At 42.0% G+C, this 20596-nt stretch overlaps 1 protein-coding gene across 1 annotated transcript in view; it reads left to right on the plus strand.

The window, feature by feature from the left end:
- LOC145408639 (protein turtle homolog A-like) overlaps positions 1 to 20596 on the plus strand; it is a 210251-nt gene that overhangs the window by 80420 nt on the left and 109235 nt on the right. Inside the window, exons 3-5 of the mRNA XM_080279324.1 lie at positions 9884 to 10016; positions 12885 to 13090; positions 16244 to 16360. Coding sequence (XP_080135450.1) covers positions 9884 to 10016; positions 12885 to 13090; positions 16244 to 16360 — 456 coding nt within the window. The remainder of the gene's footprint in view (positions 1 to 9883; positions 10017 to 12884; positions 13091 to 16243; positions 16361 to 20596) is intronic.

Here is a 20596-nt window from a genome sequence, read left to right on the forward strand (position 1 = left end):
ATATGTGGTGATGGCATTGTGTGAAACAAAGATGAAAGGGTATGAGGTGGAGGAGGGGGAGGGTGTGAAATATGTAAGAGCAAGCATGAGCAGGCAACGAAGATGCAAGGAAAGAGTTGCTTTGTTGATGAATGAGGTGTGGCAGAGTGGATGAGAGACTTCAAATATGTCAGCTCGATGTGTATGTATGCCAAGTTCAAGTTTCAGAAGGTGAAAGTGGTGGTGACTGTAGCGTATGCACCGTGTGAGGACAGGAGTGAAAGAAAGACTGGTTTTGTAATGAGCTGGATGAAGTAGTGGTAGAAATACCAGGAGCTATAGAGTGATCATAATAGGTGATGTGAATGGAAGATTAGGCATTGGTCTTGAGGATAACATTAAGGGTTGTAATGGAGTACCGGGAGAAAAAGATAATGGAAAACGGCTGAAGGATATGTGTCAGGAGAGGGGGTTGTGCATTTGTAACTAGTATGTCAAACACAAAGTGCAACTAAATATACGTGGTATAGAGGGAACGGGTATCGTGTTGAAAGAAGCCTGATTGATCACATGCTCGTAGAGAGGTCGATTCTGGGAGTGGCTGCTGATACGAAGGCCGTGAGAGGACAATGTAGAGGTCTGTCAGATCATATGATTGTGGTATGCAAGATCAAGCCGTGAGGAGTGAGGTGGATCAGGAGAGAGGAGCAGTCATGGAGAAAGACTCAAAGTTGAGAAGTTGAGGATCGAAGAAATGGCAGATGAATAGGAGAGGTGTTAGAATCAGTGAACTGGAATGAAATGGATCTGGACAGCCTTTGGAATGCAAATAGGGATTGCTTAGTTAGAAATGCTAAAGCGGTGTGTGATGTGGCAGGAATATCAACAAAGAAAGGTACGGCATGGTGGGATGATGAGTTTAAGAGAGCAGTGGAGGAAAAGAGGAAGAAGTGGCTGAAGTGGTTTCAGGACAGGGGTTCAGTTGAAATAACAACTGAATATACTGAGCGCAAGAAGCACACAAAGAGACTAGTGAAAAGGAAAAAGAAGGAAGTAAGTGATGATCTAGGAAGAAGAGTGAATGCAGACTATTCTGGGAATAGAAAGTAATTCAGGAAAGAGGTGCGAAAATGTAGGAGTGAAAGTGAAAAGAAATGTGATGGTGTGAAGGATGTAGTTGGTAGATTACTAACCCATGGGGATAAAGTAAGGACCAGATGGAAAGAATATTCTGAAAGCCTGATAAATGGGAATAGAGAAAGCAGAGCGGCTGTAAACATCATTGGTTTTAGGGATGTGTAGGTAAGGAAGGCAGTGCCAGGTGAGGTGACACTCACGCAGGTGAAGAGTGCTGTGAAGCGGCTGAAAAATGGGAAAGCAGCTGGGGTTGACGAAGTGTATCCAGAGATGATTAAGTGTAGTGGAAAGAGTGGAATGAGGTGCATGTTGGAGACATGGAAGAAGGCATGGATGAGTGAAACTGTGAAAGGAGAGTGGAAAAAGGCTGTGATTGTACTCCTGTACAATAATAAAGGTGAGCGAAGCGAGTGCAAGAATTATCGTGGCATAAGTTTATTGAGTCTGGTAGGGAAGGTGTATGGAAGAATTATTATAGAGAAAGTAAGAGAGGTATCAGAAGTCCTACTGAGTGATGAACAGGGTGGCTTTAGGAGTGGCAGAGGACGTGTGGATCAGATATTTGCAGTGAGATAAATAGCAGAGAAGGCTTGTGAGACGGACCATAAGGAATTTATGGCATTCATGGATCTGGAGAAAGCATACGGCAAAGTGGACAAAGAAGGATTGTGGAAAGTTTTGTGCATGTACGGTGTAGATGGTAAGCTGCTAAGTGCCATCAAGAGATTTTATGATGGTAGTGAGGCATGTGTAAGGATTAATGGGCATCTAAGTGAATGGTTCATGATTAGTGTGGGCTTGCGACAAGGTAGTGTGATGTCCCCATGGTTGTTCAGTATATATATGGGTGGTGTGATGAGAGAAGTAAAAATACGAGTAATGGAGAGGGGGATGGCGTTAGTAATCTCAAATTCGTTGTATGTTGATGATGCAGTACTACTTGCAAATACTGGACAAGAACTTGTTAGGCTAGTGTAGTTTTGCTGATGTCTGTGAGCGTCGTGCCTTGAGAGTAAATGTAGAAAAGAGAAAAGTGATGGTTATTAAGAGAGAAAGTGACTCCCGGTGCGATGTTACGGTGAATGGAGAGAGACTGGAACTGATGAAGGAGTTCAAATACCTGGGGACACTGATAGAAAAGAGAGGAAAATGTGCAAAAGAAGTGGGAAGAAGAGTGACACAAGGAAGAAAAGTAGCCGGTGCAATGAAGGCCTTGATAAGAAACAGGTTTGAGTGTTGCAGCTGCACAAGGCTTACATGAAGGAGTGTTAGTGCCAATTTAACATATGGATGTGAGACTATGGTGCGACATGAAAATGAAAAGTCAACAGTAAGAGCAGTGGAAATGGGAGTGCTGAGGAATTTATGTGGAGTACAGAGGGTGGATAGGATACGAAATAATGTGATTTGTGAAAGATATGGAGTGTGGAAGTCTGTGGACATCAGAATCGAAAAGAGTGTGCAGAGATGGTATGGTCATGTGGAGAGAATGGATACCAATAGAATGGTGAAAAATGTATATCTGAGAGAATTTGAAGTAGGGACGAGGCGAGGTAGGTCAAGGAGAAAGTGGATAGATATGTGAGGAAGAGAGGTTTTGAAGTTGGTGAGGCTTGGGAACTGACAAGAAGTCGAGCTGGCTGGACGAATATTGTGAGGAGAAAGGGATGATCAGGGATTCTGGCACCCCTTTTTAACGTGGCAGCATCCGGATTCACTCAATCGGATACGTTTCAGTGAAGCTACAGAACATGATGAATGTTTTTGGCGCATCTGATAGAGCCAGGATTCTGGGAGTTTCAATGATGAGTGAATGGAAGTGTGGCCAACTAAACTGGGCAAATTTGGGCTGTCTGGACATTGCTACTCCTCACCCTGCCTTAGGGTGGGAAAGGAGGTCCGGATGATGATTATGAATGTATACTCTATATATATATATATATATATATATATATATATATATATATATATATATATATATATATATATTATATATACCCCATTGGATCCCAGAGCTTCTGCACGAGACACTGCACCAGGAGGGTACTAAGCATACCGCCCTCCGCCTATCGGCTCATAGTCGCGAATCTCATTAGGTCCCTAGAGAGGTTCCTTATTTTGATAACTTTTTAAAATTCCCAGTTCCGTAATATACTGAGGACATTGGGCTCCAGTGTGATATATATATATATATATATATATATATATATATATATATATATATATATATATATACAAGCATACCCCGGTTTAACAATCTAATTGGATAGGTAAAACCCCTTCAATAGGCGGGGTATTGTATATCGGGGTACTTTTAACATGTATTTCAATGTAGATCATTTACCTGCCTTGGGTTTCCCCCCAAACCAAGTCTAAAACTCACCCAGATGAGCCCAAAAACAGATTTAAAGGCAATCTAAATGTCCTAACAGCTGTCAAGGAAACTAACCTAAGTGACACCTGTAAAAACCTCACTAAAACCAACAAATCAAATCTGAATATCATTAAATATAAGTTTGGAAAAATCAAGCTTAGTAAAATGTACCCCAAAATTACAATGTTCACCCCACCTATGGCTAAAACACATTAATCGAAGTCTAAAAACAGTTTATAAATCAATCTAAACACACAATTTTAGCCTAAAATATAAAGAAAATCGGAAAGCAAAATCAAAACCCATCGTTAAACCAGGGTTTGGCCATCGTTAGGCGGAGTATGGAGCAATTTGTACCCCAATCGTTAAGCCAGGGTATTGCATCTAGGGGTATCGTATATCGAGGCATTACTATCTATCTATCTATCTATATAAATATATATATATATATATATATATATATATATATATATATATATATATATATATATATATATATATCATCTCATCAGCCATTTGAATGTCCCCTGCAGGACCAGCCTATCCCGACCGAAGTGGGGACGATACAGCAATGTATCTCTACGAATTGGCTTAAGCTGTCTTGTAGAGATTGTATATAGGGTGAGAAGTACTTGTAAGTGTAATTGTAGTGTTGGAGTGGCTTTGGATGTGTGTGTAGTCTGTGAACCAAGTGTAATCGGACCACGTAAGCCGACTGGGTGCAAGCATTCTTTATAGTATGTGACACTGGTTCAACCACAGCACCCCTTGTGTCCGCCAATGCAGTATGTGGCCTTAAGAATGCTCCCAAAGTTTATAACCCTGGTGGGGCGCACACTTTGCCACTGTACCACAGATGCTCATATATATATATATATATATATATATATATATATATATATATATATATATATATATATATATAATATATATATGAAGGGGGACCCCCAATTTCCAGGAATTTAAAAAAAAAAATTACAAAACTCACAGCAAATCCTTTTTCGTATATTTCATAGTAGTCCCCTTGAGACGCTATAAATTTCTCCCAGCGCTTTTCCCATTCCTGGCAACACTTCCTGTAGCCATCTTTTGTTGCCCTGTCCAGAGACTCCTGCTTTTTTTTTGTTTTCGGGATTTTTTCTAAATTGCCAAATCTTATTCCTTTTATTTCCAACTTAATCTTGGGGAACAAGCAAATAATCATAGTTAGCGAGATCTACCGAGTACTGGGGGTGCAGAGCAACAACAACGTTGTCTTCGGCCAAATATTGCTGAACCGACAACGCTGTCTAATGGAGCTTGTTATGATGCAAAAACAATCTCTGGATGCACCACTTCTCCGGACATAAGCATCTTATCTTATCACGTAGACGCCCTAGCAACCTTTGTTTTAGCTTAGGAAAAGAATACTGATTAACTGGGGAGTACACATCTTAGCTTAATGCATACGAGTAGGTGAAAGCCTGCAAACCTGGTTGCTGCACCAAAACATGCACCAACCCACAACCACAGTTTTAGTGTCCTGTGCGTTGATGGTGTTGTGTGTGTGTGTCTGTGTGCGTGAGGGAAGGGGGAGTGACGAGGCGAGGGATGGTTGTAAAGGCTCCATCCATGATTAAAAGAGAAGTATGCATACTCTCAGGTAGGATCATGGAGCAGGATAAGAAATTTCTGCATATTGGGTTCAAAATACATTTCTTCACTCCAGGGTCAGATCCAACAATACTTACTATGCATTCACTCTGGTAACTCTGATTTTAATTAGTAGTGAGACCAAGAGAGCAGGAATTTTCTACACCCTCCTTTCATAATCCCCCATCAACGAAAAGAAATAAAAAAAATCCATGACAATGCTCCTTTTGTACGTAATAGTTGTTTTTGAGGAAATGAGAGAAAAAAAAAAGAAAACATGGAAAGACTGTACACAAATAATGATAGTGACCTTCCAACAAAAACAAATCTGGTTTCAAGAGTGAGAATCGAGTGTTTGAGGATCCCACCCCTGACGTCAGTCTGGCTTCTGCCTGATGGTGTGTGTGTAATTCACCGGGTCGGTCAGGATCACTTGATGGTCGTGATCGTCAGCTTTTACCCTACCGGAAGGGAGCTGAGAGCTCATATAGTCCGATCTAAGGGCAAGGCTGTGACCTTCACACACCCACACACCCGTCCCCTTGCTCAAGGGGGACAGTAACCACCCACTTCGTCAGTGAAACTTTTCGCAACCTGAGAGAGGCGCGAACTCCCGTCCACCAGTTGGCAAGCGAGAGCGTTACCACTGCACCAGCGAGCGGTGTGTGTGTGTGTGTGTGTGTGTGTGTGACGGAAAAATTCTTGAAGAAGCACCGCTAACCAGAGAATGAATACACACTACTTCCAAAGGCAGATGCAATACACACTGCATCTTATGCGATACATTGGCAGTGTCTTGTTTATTGGCCACTATACATTGATATATAATAATAATGATAATAGCCAGTCTCATATTACTCTTTTTGGGAATAGGGGAGCACCAAGGCTAGGCTACAAGAGTCCATTTCATTTAAAGACACGAGCTAAACCTAATTCCTTTCCGTTACTTCTTGGACATTTTAACAGTTGTACTTCAGGCAGGACTTTCAACCCGACTTCTTATTTACAGCTACGCTCTTTTCATTCTAAAGTGGCCCAAAATTGCCACCTCTTCATCTTGAATGTTGAATCGTAACAAACCATAAACACTTAAATATGATGCGAGTCAGTATGGTTTGCCACGGAAAGAAAGAGCCGAAGTATTTTGTTCTGTCACTGAATTATTTAGAACTAGCTCCAAAAGGGCGAAAATCTGGGCCAAGTTAAAGTGAGAAGAGCATACGCCACCATGTTTATGTTCATCATAAATACCTGCCATGTCTGAACTCAGCTCATGACTGACACAATAATGATTCCAGGCTGGGGCGGGTAATAGTTTGGATATTGGAATGTCATTAAGACAGTGTTAAGTGATCATCCACAAGACCCACTGACATGTCATACAGCCTACACTCCCGCGATAGTGTTATCACACCAGTCCTGATTGAGGTTGTTGTTGTGGCTGTTGCCGCTGCTGCTGTTGTTGTTGTTGTTGTTGTTGTTGTTGCTGCTGCTGCTGTTGTTGTTGCTGTTGCTGCTGTTGTTGTTTTTGTTGCTGTTGTTGTTGTTGCTGCTGCTGTTGTTGTTGTTGTTGCTGTTGTTGTTGTTGTTGCTACTACTGTTGTTGTTGTTGTTGTTGTTGTTGCTGCTGCTGCTGTTGTTGTTGTTGTTGTTGTTGTTGCTGCTGCTGTTGTTGTTGTTGTTGTTGTTGCTGCTGCTGTTGCTGCTGCTGTTGTTGTTGTTGTTGTTGTTGTTGTTGTTGCTGCTGCTGCTGTTGTTGTTGTTGTTGCTGTTGTTGTTGTTGTTGTTGCTGTTGTTGTTGTTGTTGTTGTTGCTGTTGTTGTTGTTGCTGTTGTTGTTGTTGTTGTTGGTGTTGCTGTTGTTGCTGCTGTTGTTGTTGTTGTTGTTGTTGGTGTTGCTGTTGTTGCTGCTGCTGTTGTTGTTGTTGTTGTTGTTGGCCTACAGTAGACTCATCTGGACGTGAGCCCGCTGAACCGCGGGATGAAACTGCTCTTCTTCAGCTCACCATTCACTTTTCGAGAGAAAAGGAAGAGGGTTGAAGGACGTTTGTATAAGTGGATAGCAGAGTCACCCAGTTATATCAGCACCACCACGTGAAGGCGTCCCTCCAGCATCTCTTACTAAGGTAGCCCAGCTATATATAAGTAAGGACTGTGAGTATTAAGAAGGAAGCGGTGATATTTTTAGCTGTGACTGTGTGCTGCTGTACATAGGACGATTTCTGGGCCTCAAGAAGCAGTCAAGTTACGTTCAGAGTCGAATCTCTATAAACCAATACTTGTTTCGGGATTTTTCCTATAACCTTTACGATGATCGGTATTGACCACTAGGCTGTACGGCCGAAGACAGACCAGAGAGAGAGAGAGAGAGAGAGAGAGAGAGAGAGAGAGAGAGAGAGAGAGAGAGAGAGAGAGAGAGAGGTGCAGCTTAGTTACCAGCAATTAATGATGATATAACCAGTAGTTTAGGTAAAGCTGGTTAGGTCAGCTTAGGGTGGATCAGGTTAGTTATCCCTACCATTATTCCGTATTGTGGGGATACAGGAATCGCCCCTGTCCGTCCGCGTGTTTGTTTGTCCGTCTGTTCTTCTTTCCGTCCTGGCCTGTATCTCAGAAACAACCGGGTGGATTTGGTTCATATCATACTGACAGAAAGAGTATGTGTCGTAGTTGACACCAGTATATGTAAAATTGCCTTACTGTCTGTACTTAACGAGCTATGACCATGTAAGAGATAAGTTGATCTTGTCTGCTGGAGATTGCAGTCCGACCTGCACAAAGAATCGTTAAGATGAAACTTGGCGGACCAATTCCTAAGAGCTTATTTTGTTTTATTATCCCCAACATAATTCCAAATGGTGGGGATATAGGAATCGACCCTGTACGTCCGTCTGTCTGTCTGTCCGTCTGCATATTGGAAACTACCAGGTTGACTGGCTTCATATCATACAGAAAGATAATGTATATGTCGTAGTTGATGTACAGCCGTCCACACTGCCGCGAGGTACACCACAGAGCGGTGGCAACGCTGGGGAGACATAGTAAAGAAGCAAGTGAAACGCTTCGAAACCCTCCCCCCGATTGAAGCACAGGTGCGCGCTGTTGCTATGTTACCGAGGCGATGTGTATGATCGACGTTAGCATGGTGTAAAAATGCTGAATAGCAATATTATCTGTGATAATAAACACTTAAGACTGAATATTTGTATTGAATGACCTCTTACATCACTCGTAACTCGTACAATATGTGGATTATGCCTCCCATTCCCATCTCTCCCTCCCACCAGTGACTGCATCGAATGAAGTTCGAAAACTTGAGGTTCCGGGTTACCGTCTTGGCCAGCGTTGCCAACGTTCTGTGGTGTACCTCGCGGCAGTGTGGACGGCTGTACGTATATATAAAATTGCAATGTCTGTGCATTACGAGCTATGATCATACTGTACTGTATAAGGAAAAATCTGTCTTGTGTTATATTTTGGACACTTTTTGCTGCATTATCTTCATATCATAAAAATAGAGTATGAGTCCTAGTTTATGTCCTTCTGTGTGAAATTACCACAATTTGTGTTTTACGAGCCATTTCCATATTAGGAAACTAATCTGTAAATAGCTGTATCTTGGAAACTACTTGCTAGATCATCTTCACGTCTTAAAGGAAGATTGTGTACGAGTCTAAGTTTATGCCCCAATATATGAAGTTGCCATACTTATTAGTGCATATCTATACAGTATATTCTTAAGCACATGGTGCGGATATGTAATTGCTAAAGGCTTGTTTGGTTGAGACACGGACCCAATTCCCCCTGCAGCTTCACAAGAGCTACTGATTTTTTTTTTTTTTTTTAATAAATGGCCATCACCCTGAAGGGGAATTAGGCCAGTAAGACTAGATAATCATGAAAGCCAGAATAATGAAATGAAATATTTGCATCTATTTCATACCAATATTATTATTCATGATTATGAAACACATTAAGTAATAAAGAATACATCAGTATACATGGATAGTACCAGGACAAATATTTCCATCTATACATCACAAGTAGACTCATTACTATACTATTACAAAATAACCAAATACTTATCAAATTTATGTAAAAAATACATAAAAGGAACAATTACAAATTTACTGGTCCGAGCATACTGAGTCAAAGGTAGCTCGAAGCACAGGAGAATCCTGAGCCAGTACTTATAAAATAAACTTAGTAAAGGCAAAAATCGTAAATATCATACTTGAAGGCTATGTCTTTGCCATAAATTCCAATCTTAATCAGATCTAGCTCAGCATACCGGGTTGAGGCGCCGTGTACAATACATAACCAAGCATTAAACCCAGCGACCCTCACCAGCTACACGATGAAATCACACAATACAGCAATGCAGCTAATTGCCTTCTGGCCAAGGACTTTTCTTCTGATCTGAGTTGTTTGAAAGGATTAAGAGAATGCTCTAATAAACTGCTTAGCACATACATTCGTAATTTTAATACAAAAATTAGTAAATAAGGAAACATTAGATAATAAAAAAGTTGGTTTTCCAATGCCATAAGCACATGGCCAACATGAAACCCACAGAGAATAAAACTAATGCTTCAGGCACTCGCCAAAGCAGACCCCCTCCTTCTCTCTCTCTCTCTCTCTCTCTCTCTTTCTCATGTGTGTATTGTAAGGTTGTGTCTCCCATGTTCGCTTGCGGAACTGTGTGTGTGTGTGTGTGTGTGTGTGTGTGTGTGTGTGTGTAGTAAGGTCCATGTACCACCAGGTCCACTTACGGAGGTGGTTGGTGTGGTGGGGCGGCAGGCGCTGCTACCATGTGACTTCGACCCGCCTCTGTCCAACGACTCCACGCACCTGGTGCTGTTCTACCGCAGCAGCGCCGGCACTCCCATATACAGGTACAGTACAAAAGACCCGCCTCTGTCCAACGACTCCACGCAACTGGTGCTGTTCTATCCCAGCGGCGCTGGCACTCCCATATACAAGTACGAAGGAATACAAAGTAATACAGAGCAATGAAGCCAGCAGCAGATGTAATGTTTCTTTCGAGGCTGTTTGTTACAGCTTCTAATGAGGTAAAACGTTGTAAGCTACATTTATTGCGAGACATGGGACCACGTGCTGGGAGAAGGTTATTAGTTTCAACAGGATAAGGGCCGGGAGTGCCATTACCCTTCTTGCCTTTGTAGAGGGCAGCGAACCATCCGAGGTGATGAACATACAGTGCTTCTCAGTTGCATACATTTTGCTTTCTAGTGTTAAACTGCGTAAACCATTTGTAAGCTGGTAGCCTACCTTCGAAAAACTCTGATTATCTTGTTACTCTGTTTACTAAAAGTCTTTCATATCGTTTCCATTCTTCACTTGATTTTCCACTCATGAGCTAGTACTCACCAGCATGGTGAGTGTGAGTTGTGTGGTAGTGTGTCATTTGTGTTCAGGATGTTCAGGTGCATGTACCAAACAGATTATGTTGGTTCTGCAGACAGTATCTCCTGTCTGAAAGTATAAGAGTGTGGTCACACTTGCTTGAAATATGTGATCAACAAGACGAAACGAAACACCGGGTTAGAGCTGCTGCAATATCAGAGTCAGAACATTGGGTAGACCCCTGAGCCTCGTTTCCTCTTGTTGACCATATGTTCGGAGCAAGGGTGGCCGCACACAAAGTTTTGTATCAGAAAGTTACTGGTATGGTGCTTAATATATGAATATAGGTTTTTAGAGTGTGCAACAAGTGGCCACATGCATAGGTAATAGAAAATAAAAATAAAAAGGTATCCCACAAACGCTGGACATTATCACAGGCAGTCAAATATACTGAGATCCAGTCTTCCCCCAACTTTGCTAAAGAAAATCCTTCAGAAGTTGGCAGCAATACCCTGGGTGGAACGAAGTAGATGCAACTCCTGCCAGGAAACTAAACCTACTCACCCTACCCTGCATCCTGCGAGGAGCATCTGTGTTTTGTTTGGTGGGAAACCGATTCCCGTGTGGGAGCCGCTGCTCTCTCTCTCTCTCTCTCTCTCTCTCTCTCTCTTTCGCGTGCACACACACACACACACACACACACACACACACACACACACACACACACACACACACACACACACACACAGGAAATGACTCTGACGGTCATTTCCCTTCTCCTCACATTTGCCAGAGACACAGAGCAATCCTGGTCCCAAACCTGATACATTTGCCTGGTTTGCTCCTTACCCATCACAGACCTAGGGGATGATCCCGTAGGGGCAGTTGCTTACCTGCAGTTGTTGGGTCAACTGGGCCACGTATGTGATTATAACGACATACTCTGATATACAACCGCTATATTTGCAACGTGGGGTCTGATTTTAGTTCTAATTGTGAGCAGGCATCAGTAAAGAAAACATTGTTCGAGGGTTCTGAACCGGCCCAGGAACCAAACCCGGCAAAAAATGCTTCCGATTACACCACCGCCGGCTCCAGAAATAGTGAAGTCACGATGACCTCATAGTTCAGAAACCCACACCCAAGATGGCAGCTCACCTCACGAGTAACAGTCTCGTTACTGAACGTTGGTCTCTCAGATGTTACTGGACTTTGGTCCTACATAGTACAGTGACGTCGGTGCCCAAGTATATACTGTATGTACGGGGGAAGTCGGTGGTCCACTGGTTAGCACATCTGTTCCGAAACTGGAAGAACCGGGGTGCAATTCTGGGGTTGGTGAGATTCTTGGACAAGTTTGTTTCCCCTCTTGTCCTTACACACTCAGCAGTACTGCTGGGGACCTGAATACAAATTGGATTGTTGTGTGTCCTATTCTAGGGGCAGACTAGAACGAAGCGAAAACTAATTTGCCTAAATGGCCCATGTGAAGTCGATAGGTGTTAGACAAGAGTAAATGTTTTAAGTTGGTGGGTTGTCGTTGATAACCTGTGTACAGCTGTATTTGTGGACCAGAATGCCGATTTACTTTGTAATGGTACATTTATGAAACTCTTACCCAGTAAACCAGTAACTTTTAACACCGAAGATTGAAGTGCTGGGTTTCATAAGTCACTGTTCACTGCCTCTTTCTTTATCATAATGAAGTGTATCAAAATTTATTTCTGTGACTGCACAGTATCGTTGGTACCTTCTGTATATATGTAAAATATAATGACGTTCTCACCCTGGTACATACAGTAGAATCATACCATTGCCGTACTGCCGTGCATGCTAACACGAGATGCATTGGTCACATTCTGTTGAACCCACTGAATCCGATAACGCGTATATAATTTTTTTTTTTTTGCTATCTCCAGGCGATTCAATTCACCTGAGAATAGACATTTCGGAATCCAGGGGTTTGATGCATCCTTCATAAATCATTCATTACCAGTGTACTTACCTACGATGAATATAATAGTCTACTGGCCTTATAATGGAGAAATAACCACCGGACTGAAAGGGTTAATGTGTAACTTTATCAACTTCACAGAAGACTGATGACACGGCCTTTCTCAAGTTCGTTTACAAACAACTGCAATCAAAGCAGCAATATAACAACTGGTTCTCCTGAGGCTGTCTGTTGTTGGGTCGGCTTTGATTAACTTTTCTAATAGATGATTCAAAGACAATGACAACGTTTCTTGGTTGTGTGAATGTATTTTCTGTTTTTCTGATTGCTAAAACACACACACACACACACACACACACACACACACACACACACACACACACACACACACACACACACACACACACACACACACACAAAATCATCGTTCCCCTATATACAGCGTGGATGCCAGGGGCGTGGGTGTGGAGGGCGGGAGCCACTGGGCGGAGGGCGGGCTGGAGGGCCGCTCCTACCTGCGGCTGGACAGGGGTCAGCGCGGCCTGGTGCTGGAGGAGCTCAAGATTAGTGACCAAGGACACTACCGATGCAGGGTTGACTTTGTTGAGTCACCCACCAGGAACACCAGGATACGACTTAGAGTCATCGGTGAGTCACTGTGTCACGGGCCAGGGATGGGCTGGGTTGGTGTTCGCTTAGTTAATAAGCAAGGGAAAAGCCTGGTATTATAATGGTTGTGAATGAAGTGAAAGTAAAGTCTAGCAAAACCATTACTTGTTGCGAATGGTCATTAATTACCACATTACCCAATTAAAATTGCCTGATAAGTAATGAACGATTGATGCTTATGCTTGACTCTAACTTGTTTAGACTATGCATTTGGCTGCCTATACAGACTAAGACATTCTGCATATTAGCGAATGGTTGTGTGGCACCTGTACTTTTCAGGCTTTAGAATTCACCATATTATTTGTGCTATCCCAGTGCTGTCTAAATGGAGGTTAGTGTAGTGTGATAATATCATTCATGAAGTACCACTGATGCCTTATGTAAAATCATTTAAATGTTTTAATCGTAATGACATCTCCATACTTATCCTCAGCATCAGCTTAGAATCAAACCCATGGACTACAATATTGCACTTCACTGATTTATTCACATGATTAACAAAACTATTTTGTTTCCAGTTCTTTATAGATGTCCTAGTCAGTTTAAGGTACTGAGGTTGGTTACACTGAAGACCAGAGCAAAATTTTTAAACTATAAATGATAGAATAAATGACGTCACGCAAAATCATGTAGATAAGGTAATTCAGTAATGCTTATAGTAAAATATCACAGCGAAACATTGTCTCTTCTGTGAGAATGGTGCAATTGTCATATATCCAGTGAAATGTTCGTGCCGAGGGAAATGATAGGCAATAAGAACTGCTAGATTTATGAAGATAATTATATAGTATTTTAGAGTTTAAACATTGGCGATGCACCTCCAGAAGCTTTATAAACTATTGATGTATAATAAGATTATATGGTTTAATAATATTTGCTGCATAACGATAAATAAAAGCTAATCAGAAAAAAATCTCTATCTATCTGTTGCCAGACGTCATAATCCCGTAAGGGGTGGCCATTAGACTTTGAGTTTTTTGTTTTCCGGGGAGGGGCACTAACCCTCCACCAACCCACTTGTTGACACGTAGGGAGCACGTATGGTTCGGTTATATGGTTACTACCCAGCATCGTAAATGGTTTCTTGGCTTACAGGAAACCATTTGGCTTGTCACTCAATGTAGAGCCACCTGTAAAGGAAAGAAAAGCATTAAGAAGTGACAGGAAAGATGAGAGAAATAGGAAGAGAGGAGGGCAGGCACAGAAAAAGGCTAAGGAAGTAGGCAGCACTACATCAAGTGAGTGGATGATGGTCGTCACCACCTACCACCAGAATATCTCGTAGCACTTAAATATTTAGTCGAAATTTTTTAACACACAAAGAAAAACTTACCTTGATTTAGCTTTTCCTCTATGCTGTAGAAAGTTAGGCTATACTGCTTTATAAAATGTAAACTAATTCATATCCTTTTTAATGTACGAGCTTGGCCGGGGATGACGCAAGCTTTCAAGTCGAGTGTACTGGAAGCATTAGTTATTTAAGTGGTGTAATTGCCTGGGTAGATAATACTTTGGTACTCACTTCCGAGTGCTGGGTTAATTTATCGATATCGCTTTGGGTTTAATGCTAACCCCTGTTTCCAGCTTGCCGTCCATGCTGAAGACACACACGTTCACCCTTCTGCAGATTCCTGAGTGTGAATAATTCCCACCCTTTTCCTTAACCTCTCAGCTTGGTTGCTTTTACTTACCTGACTAACTGCCTTTCTGTATCACTGATGATTGTTCTCACTCATGTATAAAGCAGGCTGATCAAACCCAGTATCCAAAAACTTTTCATTAATGTCTGACAGACGTTATGGGTTTGCCTTATCCTTCACCACCTCAACTTTAAACATACGACCATAACGTCCTACAATCTGAATGGCTGCCTAACTTCCCTGTCCAATGTCCTATTTCAGGCATTTGACACAAGGAAATGTCTCTATATTATCAGGTGTTATATTTTTTTTTTACAATTTTTTTATAAAAAATAATTTTCTGCCATTTCCGCTTGTTTGTCATCCGTATTTATATCTCCAACCATACAACTTACCGTCTTTTATTGTTTCTCTGTCATGTTTATCTCCCCCGCCCCCCAACCTTTCTCCGTTTATATTCCCCACTCATCACCTGTTTGCCTCTTCACACTATCGTTCACTTCCTCATTGTTGCCCATCGTACAAGTCCAACTTTCGCATCACGCTGCTTCTTTGTTCTGTCGGGCATCCCACTATCCAGCTCATCCATCTTCCCCCATCATTTAACCTGATCATCACTGTCTACCTCTCTTACTGTATCATTGTCTTTCGTCTCCTAACCTACGCCTACCCGTCGCCCCACACTCTTTGTCTAACCCGCTCATCACTTACATACAATTGTCTCACCTTTCTAGCATCCTCAGTCTCCACTGCATCTCTCCATCTGGTTTGTTTTACTGCATCATTTATCTTCCTTCTTCCATCCCATGTTTACCCATCGCTCCACACTGTCGAGCTGCCGCCTTTACTTGCCATTCATTCACATCCTATTATTGTGTATGTATCAACTGTAATTCCAAAAGGGATGCTCACAGACGACCCGCTTCCCTGCCACGCTGTCCTCAGCTATCAGTTTGCCCTTTCCCCCAGCTCACACTCACCTCACTCATATACCTATCATCCTCATTCTTCCATATCAGACACCGTGATACCCTCTCCCGACTACTGCTTATCCTCGCTCACATATGCTGTCATAGCCAATCATCCTTTATTCCCTACATATAGTATATCGTTAATATCTATTGTATCACTCCATCCGGCCAGATTCATAGCTGTCCACCTGTCTGCTGTCATAACACTTGTCTGGTCACCATCACAGTCGCCCACTCTTTATTCCAGGACGTCGTTCCTCTCCATCACTCACTCCAGCTGGCCATCTGCCTTCCATCCACCTGCCTTGTACCTCCACACACACTTCTTGCCTATCCCTCTGCCTCACCTTGTACGAGTTGCTTACTTCCCACTGCATCACCCTGCCTCATTCACTACGTGACCTACTCCTGCCTTCCCATGCCAAAGGTCCTGAATTAGCCCTGCCTCCCCTCCTACCCTACTTATCTCCAACCTGTCTTACCCTGCCTCACTCTCCCGTGCCTCCCCCTGCCTCCGCCAGAGCCGCCCCGGAGCCTGACCGTGACCAGCGACTACTCTCCGGGCTCGAGGTTGGGGAGTGTAGCAGGTCCGTTTCCTGAGGGCGCCGAGGTGACGCTGTCCTGCCAGGTGCTTGGCGGTGAGTGTTGTCAGGCTGTCAGAGGTGTTTGTTGTCAGGTCATTAAAGGTGAGTGTTGTCAGATCATCAGAGGTCAGTGTTGTGAGGTCATCAGAAACCGGTGTTGCCAGGTCAACTGAGGTCAGTGTTGTCAGGTCATCAGAGGTCATTGTTGTCAGGACGTCAAACACCAGAGGTGATGGTACTTGAAGGTGTCAGTCGTCAGGCACAATACATTATTTCACTTTATTGATAAAGTCCACTTGGTAATTTCTCAGCATTAAGTATTTGAAGACGTCATTACATGAAAGTTGTGGATGCTTACAGACAGAAATAAGCTGAAGATGTAAATAGACTGATGTTCACTGTAATGTAAAGCAACGGATCTTTTTAGACTGAGGTACGGAAAGGGACAATCGTTGGCCGACAGTCCCTTTGCTTCTGCCCCATACTAAGGACGTGTCCGTCATATTCCTCATTGATGTTTCATGTAAGGTAGCATCACATATGTGCAGAGAATCATACGAAGCCTCGCTCAGTTTAGAGATATTAGCCAGCAGAGGAAAGTTACAAGCAGAAAAGGTGAACTAATGGAAGCTCTCGTGCAGTAAAAATAGAAGTATCTGATCAAGGGAGTGTTGTTCTTGTGAGTATGATGTTGGAGTCTGATTGTAAACATTATTGCAAGTGTAAGTCTCTTTGAATTTCATGTTCTTTCTACTATGTGCACAATTTATGTCTGTCTATCGCCAGGCTCCCTAATCCTGTAAGGGGTGGCCACAAACAAATCGCCTCCATATCGCCCTGTCCCCCGCCATTTCACTGCCCTGCTCCCAGCTCACACACCCCTTTCTCATATACCTCTCTACTCCATCCCTTCATCTCATCCTTGGCCTCCCCCTCGCTCTCCCCCTCTCCACCTCACTCACATACATTCTCCTCTTCAATCTCTCACTCTCCATCCTCTCCACATGGCCAAACCACCTCAGTGTGTTTCTCCTAACGCTTCCTGTCACATCCACATCCACACCATAACACACCTTCCCATCCTCATTTGGCAGTCTGTATCTCCATGTGATTCCACATGTTCCTCTCAAGTAACTCTGCTTTTAGGGTAGCTCTACACTGAGTGGCAAGCCAAATGATTTCCTGTAAACTAGGAAAGCATTTACAACGCTGGGTGGGTAACCTTATAACCAACCAACAGGTGTTCCATATGTGACAACAAGTGTGTTGGCGAAGGGTTAGTGCCCCTCCCCGGAAAACAACTAAAAATACGAACAAGAAGTGCACAATTCCATTCTAGTAAATACTCGTAACCACGTTTTCATATTTCACACATACACACATTTGTGATCTCTCTCTCTCTCTCTCTCTCTCTCTCTCTCTCACACACACACACACACACACACACACACACACACACACACACACACACACACACACAGACACACAGACACACACACACACACACACACACACACACACACACACACACACACACACACACACACATACCTTAAGTAGTTTCCTGGAATTATGTTTATCCTGTCTCCTATGGTTTTGTTTTAAGTTTAAAATATTGTAAGTTAATATAGACTACCAAAAATGTAAAGATTTATTGGGAAGAGTATACATGAATGTTTTGTAGTATTTTCGGTAACAGCTGTTTTTGCTACAGTAACCAACACCCAACATGGCCGAAAATGTAAATACTGAGGGACTCGAATTTCCAGGATTTGATAGAAATACTAATATCATGGATCTGGTTAAAACATTGATAATGAGGATTAGTGAACTTGAAAAGAAAGTGGAGAATTTAGTGTTAAAGGACGTGTCTGAGAACACGGAAATTACTATACAGAGTCTGATCCAGTCCAATGAGACGGCGAATGAAGAAATAAGAAATTTGAAGCGTGAAAATGATGAATTGAGGAGGAAACTAGAAGAGAGTACTAATAAAACAGAGAAGGTGAGTAGTTTATTAGAAGAACATAAGGCAAAGTGGGCACACGTAGAAGAAGAACAGAAAGAAGTGGTCAGCTTAAGAGAAATCATCCAGGAAGAAAGGGAAATGAACAAGAAAAAGATGGAAGAAAATGTAGTGAAAATACTAAAGAAAAAAGAGAAAATAGTGGGAGAAACTGTAGAAAGGAACAGATGCGTGGTAATATTTGGAAACAGGGAGGAGGAAGAAAAGGTTAGATTCGTGAGACTCGAGAGAGACACGAACCTGATGAGAGGTATATTAGGCAAAATTGAGCCCGAAGGAGACAAGTGGGTAAAAGAAATTGAGGAAGTAAGGAGGATAGGGCCTTATAGGAAAGGGGAAACAAGACCAATGAGAGTCAAGTTGACATCAGAAAGTTTAGTAAATGATATACTCAAAATGACCTGGAAATTAAGCAAAGAGGCTGGAATGGAAAATATTATAATAAGAAAAGATTTAAATGAAGAAGAAAGAGAAGTTTTAAAATCATTGAAGGATCAAGTAAAGGAAAAAAATGATTAGAGGACAGAGGAAGAATGTAATACTTTTTTTTGGAGAGTATTGGATATGAAAGTAAGGAAGTGGTACGGTATATAAGGAAATAGAAGTGAAGGAAACTAAGGGGGATAGCTGTGAAAGATTAGAAATTGAGGAAGTGGTACTGACGGAGAGAAGGAGAGAAGAGGGCATAAAAAACATGAAAAATAATTTAAAGGTGATATACACTAATATTGATGGTTTGATATCGGCCAGGCTTGAAATTAATGATTTCTTGAGAGAATATGAACCTGATGTCATGCGCTTTGTAGAGATCAAATTAAGAGAGGATATTAATGTTCATTTGGGAGATGGTAAATACAATCTGTGGAGAAGAGACCGAAAAGAAAAAACGGGAGGAGTGATGAGAGCAGTGAAGAACAACATAAATGTAGATACCGTGGAAATGGGAGAAGGCAGGGCTGAAGTGATATATATGAATTTGGAAACTGGAGAGAAAGTCAAGAGAGATATGGTGGTAGTGTATGTTCCCCCTAAGACGAGAGCATGGAATGATGACGAATACCATGAGATGTTGTCAGATATGGCTAGCTATTTACAAAAAATAATTGAGAAAAGCAATAATATAATTTTGGTGGGTGACTTTAACTGTAAAGAGGTGAACTGGGAGGAATGGGACTCAGGAGGCGGCGAGGATTCGTGGGGCACTATTTTATTAAATATAATAATGAATAATGTGATGACGCAATGGGTCAGAGAAGAGACACGGTTCCGAGGTGAGGACACACCAGCAAGGTTAGATTTACTGTTTATTAAGGAACCCGATGTAATAGAATCATTGAAATATTTCTGTCCTATAGGAAAAAGTGATCATGTGGTCATTGAGTTCCAGATGATAATAGGGAACGTCGAGCCAAGAGACGAGCTTCATAGACAGAAGATACAACTTTAGGAAAGCTAATTTCACAGGACTGAGAAACTTTTTTGAAAATGCGGATTGGAGAAAATTCAGAGAAACAAGAGGGATACAAAGGAAGTGGGATATCTTTCTAGACCTCTACAATTTGGGAGTGGAAAAATTTGTACCAAGAGTAAGAGGGAAAGAAAACAGGAAAAAGGAGTGGTTTAATAGAAGGTGTATGATAGCAAAAAAAGAAAGATATAAGGCGTGGAACAACTGGAGAAAGAGGGGCAACACCAGAACAAAGGAAGAATATAAAAGAAATAGAAATAGAAATGATTACACAAGAATACGTAGAGAAGAAGAAAGGAATTTTGAAAAAGGTATAATAGACAAATGCAAGGATGAACCCAAACTGTTTTATAGATTTGTTAATGGCAAATTGAAACAAAGGGAAGGAATCACTAATTTGAAAGTAGAAGGAGAGGTTTATAAAGATGCAGCAATGCAAGCTGAAATAATGAACAAATGTTTCCAATCAGTTTTCACTAATGAAAAAGAGTTTGTGGAAGGGAAGGGAGTGACTAGAAATGTACCGGTGATAAAGATATAGAAGTGGAGGTACAGGAAGTGTACAAATTACTGGAAACTCAAGATGTAAGGAAAGCCCCAGGACCTGATGGAATGGGTACTGAAGGAATGCAGAGAACAACTGGCAGATAAAATTCACAGTTTAATCATGTGTTCTCTGGAAGAGGGGAAAGTGCCACAAGAATGGAAGAGGGCAAATGTGGTACCAATTTATAAGTGAGGAAACAGGGAAGAACCCCTGAATTATAGACCAGTGTCTCTAACCAGCATGGTCGCA

The sequence above is a fragment of the Coenobita brevimanus genome, chromosome 78 (assembly GCF_032717465.1).
Source record: "Coenobita brevimanus isolate Jiangsu-jjx chromosome 78, ASM3271746v2, whole genome shotgun sequence".
NCBI lineage: Eukaryota > Metazoa > Arthropoda > Malacostraca > Decapoda > Coenobitidae > Coenobita > Coenobita brevimanus.